General features: G+C 52.4%; 1 protein-coding gene across 3 annotated transcripts in view; it reads left to right on the forward strand.

Moving 5' to 3' along the window:
* Positions 1–3,283: 3,283 nt before the first annotated feature.
* Positions 3,284–6,494, forward strand: part of ARMC12 (armadillo repeat containing 12) — a 9,592-nt gene continuing 6,381 nt past the window's right edge. Inside the window, exons 1-3 of one of the 3 annotated variants that reach the window (XM_007110793.4) lie at positions 3,284–4,086; positions 4,702–4,849; positions 5,066–5,200. In XM_007110793.4, coding sequence (XP_007110855.1) covers positions 3,848–4,086; positions 4,702–4,849; positions 5,066–5,200 — 522 coding nt within the window. In that variant the 5' untranslated portion in view covers positions 3,284–3,847. Of the gene's footprint in view, positions 4,087–4,211; positions 4,850–5,065; positions 5,201–6,494 lie in introns of those variants that run through there. The other 2 variants (XM_028479377.1, XM_028479376.2) reach the window with 2 other exon arrangements.

A 6,494-nucleotide genomic window follows, 5' to 3' on the forward strand; every position in this document is an offset into this window, starting at 1 on the left:
CCAGTAGCTCTGGGTTCCGCCTCAGAGAAGGACCAATCCTCAGATCTACCAGGGGAGCCTTAGAACCTAAAACAGTCCCTTCAGGCAGCCATTTCCTGCCCATTCATAGAGCTTGATAGGTGGTCCCATGGTAGTGGGGGGGCCTCCAGGGGCCTCTGTCACCCTTCACTACAGGGAGTCCATGTAGTCACCCACTGTTGGGCTGCACACTGCAGGCCTGTAAGCCTTATAGTTGCCCAGCCTTAGACTGAAGAAAGAGCCCGGGACAGCAACAGAGACATTCATGGTGCCGAATTCATGCCGGCAAGGCAGTATAAGAACAGCCCACAGGGTTAATATAATGGTGCCTTTCTCCAGTGGGAGCCTGGATTAATTACCTTAGTAGTCTTAGGTGGGGCCAGGTATAAACCAGGTGAAATGTGTAAATCCCTTTCCAATCCTATTCCCCATGGGACAGCAAACCCAAACCACCAGAGACTTACCTGCCAGTCCCAGGACCATTTGATAGTGTGTTCCTCTGTGGGTAGATCCTGTAGCGAAGGCAAAAGTGAGTTACTGTCCTGAGAGATAGTTGGCAGCGGTCTTTCGGTGGTCAACAGTTGAACTTGGATTGTATTGACTAGTTGCCTCTGGGTTAACACGGCCCTGGGATGATTGCTCCTGGGATGTTCAGCTACAGTTCATAGAGCTTGAGTGAACCTCTGGTCCACCTGTTGAGATAGCGGGTTTTCGTCTCAATTGTTAAGTAATCCTTTCATCCTTTCCATTAGCCCGGCAGCAGTGGGGTCGTAAGGCAGGTGGAAATGCCAGTGTGTGTCATTTTTATCAGCCCATTCCTGAACTTCGTGACTGGTAAAGTGGATTTCTTTGTCACTATTGATGTCCGTGGGGTCCTGTATATCACACACAGCTGTCCTAGACCCCAAATAGTGGTTTTTTGCATCACTAGGTGACTCGGGTAGGCCTTTTGTAATGTCTTCCACCTGTTGTAAGCTGTATATAGCTGTTGTTCCATCATGCTGTATATCATTGCTCTGCCTGCTTCCATAGCAGGTGTCAGAAGCCCAAGGGTACTCTTATTTTGTCGTAGCACAGGCCCCAACCAAACTTTTCTAGGTAACTGGCCATGTCCAATTCACAAGACTGTCCCTGAATTAATATCCTCTAAAGCCTGTGTCTAATTGTTTAGGGGTGAGAGGCTGGGGGTACGCTTGTCTTTTGTAGGTAATCCAGGTCCTTGCGTTTGGTCTGTATTCACCAGCCATCCTCGTGCAGTCAGATGAGCCACCAGCATAGGGCTGCTACTTTTAAACTGGAAAGAGGCTCTGAAGTTAACAGAGTGGAAGAGAATCAATATAACGGAAGAGAAAGACACCTCTCATGGTAGTCAGCTGCCACAGGGCCCCACAGGCTAGTGGACGGCCACCTCAGGATGACCCCTGCAACCTTCCATTCCCTGTCCTTACTTTGCGACATCTCGGTAGCTTCTTTGGCTTCCTGGCCAGCTCCCCAGTTGTTGGGCTGCACCGTGCTGTCCTGAAAGCCTTGTAGTTGCCCAGCCTCAAGATTGAAGAAAGAGTCTGAAGACAGCAACAAAGTCATCAGTGGTTTATTGGACAGGGGTGTCTTAAGCAAAAGGTTAAGACCCACCGATTATGGCAACACCCCACCGATTATGGCTGGCTGGCTGGCTGGCTGGCTGGCTGGCTGGCAGGCAGGCAGGCAGGCAGACCATGGCAGCAATCTTTGCTACTCGGGGAGAGAAGGAGACTACTATTTATAGGGAGAATTGACGTCAGGTTGGCTTATCAGTTACCAGGGAAACCAGCTGGGGTACATCCGTCACAGCCCCTCAGATTAATGACCATCATGAGGGCAGATGTTTCCCTTTAATAAATTAGCAGGTAGAGCAGGGATTAGATCAGTCACTAGCTGGGGCAGGGGGCAAACATGTTCACGTGAGTAGGGCGCAGGTGGAACGGACTGGTCGAGCAGAGGATGTACAAAGAGCAAGAGAACAGCCATCTTGAATGGCCTGACCATACATCCACCTTGGGGCTGTGTAGAGTGCCAGGAATGACCCTTGAGGAGGGCCGGGGATGGGAGGGAAGAAAGGAAGAGAATGGCCCCCTGGGAGTGTTGCCTGCAGCCTAGGGTGACACAGACGAAGGCTCTAAGTGGACAGACCTGGCTGGCTGCAGTGTCCTTGGGGATGCCGTTTCCCTATTTCCCCACCTCCTGCAAACCCAGGTGCAGCCCAGGGCCCAGAGCCTTCCAACAGGAGCTCAAGACCAGGCAGCTGAAGTCCTGTTCTGGTACATCTACACTCAGTGCTGGCTCTGGGTCTGAGCCTGGCTTGGGCTCCTCCCTGCTTTGTACTGGAAGGTGAGGCCAGAGGGTGTGGGGACACTGGGGGTGGGGGGAGGAGAAGAAGGTAAGGGTCTGGTCTCACCTGCCCCATCCTAGTGGTGGAGGTGGTGGAGACTGAGGCCTTCAAAGTTGGGTTCTCATCCTCCAGGGTGGTGGCATTATCTGACTCCAGAGGAGGCCTCAAAGCCCATCCCACCCTGTGTGTATGTTGTGGGGTATGGGGTGTGATACTCCCAGATTTAGGCCTCCATGGTTTAATGGCACAGACCTACCCCAGGTTTAACCCTGGAGATTTAGAATGCTAAACCTGGATCCCCTCAGGTTACAAATACAGAAACTGAGGCCGAGGCAAGGGCAGTCCCCTTCTCCAGAGTCACACTGGTTAAATGGGCCTGGAGCCTCCGTATCCAGATTCTCTGACGTTGTTCTCAAGTCCTCAAAGAATGACAGAGGGCTTCCCTGGTGGTGCAGTGGTTGAGAGTCCGCCTGCCGATGCAGGACGCGGGTTCGTGCCCCGGTCCGGGAGGATCCCACATGCCGCGGAGCGGCTAGGCCCGTGAGCCATGGCCGCTGAGCCTGCGCGTCCAGAGCCTGTGCTTCGCAACGGGAGAGGCCACAACAGTGAGAGACCCGCGTACCGAGAAAAAAAAAAAAAAAAAAAAGAATGACAGAAGTCATAACTTGAGCATCTACTAAGTGCAGGACTCTGTGCTGGTGCGCGCCCAGAGCCTGTGCTTCGCAACGGGAGAGGCCACAACAGTGAGAGACCCGCGTACCGAGAAAAAAAAAAAAAAAAAAAGAATGACAGAAGTCATAACTTGAGCATCTACTAAGTGCAGGACTCTGTGCTGGATGTTGGAGATGCAGAGACAACTGCCCTCAGGAGCTTTTGGTCAACAGGTAAATATACACAGAGAGTAACATGCAGATGCTGGAAAATGATGGATTTGCCTCGAGACTCTGCAAAACTTTATAAGGTACTTGCCTCCTCTTCATCCTGTGATGGAAGTGGGGGGGCCTTGCCTGCAGAAATGCCCCAAGGCTCAGAAGTGGATCTATGGTGAAGAGATCAAAGATGGGGGGACCAGGGAAGTGAGGGAACAGGGCTGCCAGTAGGCACACCCCAGCCCCCCCAAAAAAACTTCCAAAGGCCCCCGTCCATAAATTGGGCCTCTGCTGCCATCTAATGGAGGAAAGGTAGCCTCTGGAGCTGCCTGCTGGGGCCCCACCAACCTGGCTCCCCTAAAAAAGAGGGATGTGAAGGACCTTCCTGCCCACAGACCTTTTATTCCTCTGGAGTCTTAAGCTTTGTTTCCTGCAGCCTCTGAAGCTCCCTGGCTGCCCTGTTTCCCGACCACCACCCTCTATCCCACTGTTTCCCCAGTTTCCTTTGTTGCCCAGGTTCTGATTCTGGTGCCCTGGTTCCTGGCCCTGCTAGAGTTCTGGTTCCGGAAGGCCTTTGCTAGGTGCCTCGGGCATGTGCTGCATCCCCCAGCACCTGGGGCAAATGGACATCTGCAAAGGTGTAGTGAGCCTGGCCACAGCCGCTGGGGCCATCTGCCTGCTCTACAAGGCCATCAGGGCCGGCATAAAATGTCAACCACCCCTCTGCTCTGCCTCACCCATCTGCATCGCCCGTGAGTGTCCCCGCCCTGGGGAGAGGGCTCAGCCCCAGGAGGTACCTACTCCCCAGGTCTCCTGTGTGGGAGGGCCCCAAGGGGACTCCTCCACCTTCCTCTCTCCTTCATCTTTCTCGCCTCCATCTCCCTCAGAGCCACCCTAGAGATGCTAGTGCAGGCTCCCCAGGTAGTGGGTGGCACTCAAGTGCCTCCTCAGGAGTCATCTGGCAGGTCTCTAAATTCTACATTCACTCTGGCATCCAGGAGCCACTGCTTGGAAACTTGGCATCAGCAGTTCTCCCCAAGGGAAAATTGGGGGACCTACATTCTCAGAGCCTCCACTAGTCCCTATGACAACTTTGTGCAAAGTAGAGAAAGGAACCCCTTCTGCAAGACTTTGTATTGCCATCTGCTGGAATATCATTGCCATATACCAATTATGATGAAATACTACATATTACTGCCATATGCCAGAAAGTTGTTATAGTAGACATACAAAATTTTTTTGTTTACGATATGAACAATACAGCCTTAGATGTGGTGCCCTTGCGCAATACACACCCTGTTCAACTGTACATGGTGGTCCTGCATATAGCAAGAAGTCTTTTCTTCAGAAAAGGCAAGGCAGCCTTGTCCCTCTCCCACCACTTCCCAAACCCCGTCCTTCATCACTTCTGAGTCCGCAGCCTGAACTGGGCTGGGGTGGCTGTCTAGGCCTGGCAATCGAGCGAGAGCAGCACGGGCGTGACTCAGGTGAGCTCCGGAGGCTCCTCAACTCTTTGGAGTGCAAACAGGATGAGTACGCCAAGAGCATGATCCTGCACAGTATCACGCGCTGTGTGTACTTGCTGGAGTCTGAGGTGAGGGAAGGGAAGCAGGAGGTCCTTCCCAGCCAGCCTGGCCCCTGGGGGCTACATCTGTCCCCCTTCCCCCCTTGAGTACCCAGACTGTGTCCTGGGACCTCTCTCTGGCTGATGGCGGGAGGGGTTGTGTTGAGGGGTTTTGGTGACATGCGGGGGTAGGGGGCCAGGACACCCGCTTCTACCGCCTCTTCTGTCTCTCCTGGCACACCCTAGGCCTCTGCATGTACTAATGATGACATCACCTTGGTGGGCTCCATGCTGGATGACAAGGACAACAGTGTCAAAATCCAAGCTCTGAACACACTTAAAGCTTTCTCTGGCATCAGAAAATTCAGGCTGAAAATCCAGGTGAGCCCAGCGACAAGTATGGGGCAGAGCACATAGATGTCCATAAGCCATGGGCCATTTAGTGGGCATAGGAGGAATGGTCATGTTCCAGAAGTTTGTTTGGGTCTGAGTTTGTAACCCAGAAATATGTTTTTCCTTGGAAGTAGGTGGGAAAATGGTGATCAGATTCCCAGTAGGGTCATAAAAGTCTGAATCTCGGGATAAAACTGTGCTAGGTCCCTAGGAGTATCTCTGAACCCCAAACAGCAGAAATTCCCGAAGTTCTTTCTGACAACAGCCAACTCTCTTGACGGCAACTGGGTGTCCTACAATTCAATTCTGACACTATCTACCTGGAGTTAGTACGGACCCCACAGCTTAGGGCTGAGTCCTGTAAGACTGCCCCCCACTTCTGATTGACCAGCTGTAGATTTGGAGGTTCCCATGCCCCCTCTCCTCAGGCTTGATAATTCACTAGAACGAGTCACAAAACTCAGGAAAATGCTTTACTTCACTTACCAGTTTATTATAAAAGATATAACTGAGGAGCAGCCAAATGGAAGAGGTGCATAGGGCAGAGTATGGGGGAAGGGCTTCCATGCCTTCTCCAGGTGTGTCACCCTCCTAGCACCTCGATGTGTTCACCAACCCGGAAGTTCTCCAAACCCTGTCATGTAGGGGTATTTATAGCGGTTTCATTATGTATGCATAATTGATTAATCATTGGCCATTGGTGATTGAAGTCAATCTCTGGTTCCACTCTTCTCCGCAGAGGTCAGGTATGGGGCTGAAAGTTGCCTTGAGTTGCCTCATTTGCATAAACTCAGGGATCATGGGAAGGGGCTCATTATGAATAACAAAAACCACTCCTATCAGGAAATTGCAAGGATTTTAGGAACCCTGTGCCTGGAATCAGGGACAAAGACCAGATATATTATCATACCACACCACCACGCTGTGTTGGTCTGAGGCTGGTGGCTGGGCCACTGATGTCTTCACTACCACCACGCAGAGAAAATATAAACCACCAAATGTCAGTTCCCCCAGCTTCCTGCTACTAGGCCTCCAGGCTTACCTGTCACTCATCCTTTCCTGCTGGTGCCATGAAAAAATGGCTTTCTTCCTGTCTGTGTTCAATGTTAGTCTCAGTCCTGGATCCCGTCCGCTTCCCTGAGGGCCTCTCTCCTTGATTAAACTCTGTCTGGGGGCTTCCCTGGTGGCGCAGTGGTTGCGCGTCCGCCTGCCGATGCAGGGGAACCGGGTTCGCGCCCCGGTCTGGGAGGATCCCACGTGCCGCGGAGCGGCTGGGCCCGTG

This window comes from Physeter macrocephalus, chromosome 18, assembly GCF_002837175.3.
Source record: "Physeter macrocephalus isolate SW-GA chromosome 18, ASM283717v5, whole genome shotgun sequence".
Taxonomy (NCBI): domain Eukaryota; kingdom Metazoa; phylum Chordata; class Mammalia; order Artiodactyla; family Physeteridae; genus Physeter; species Physeter macrocephalus.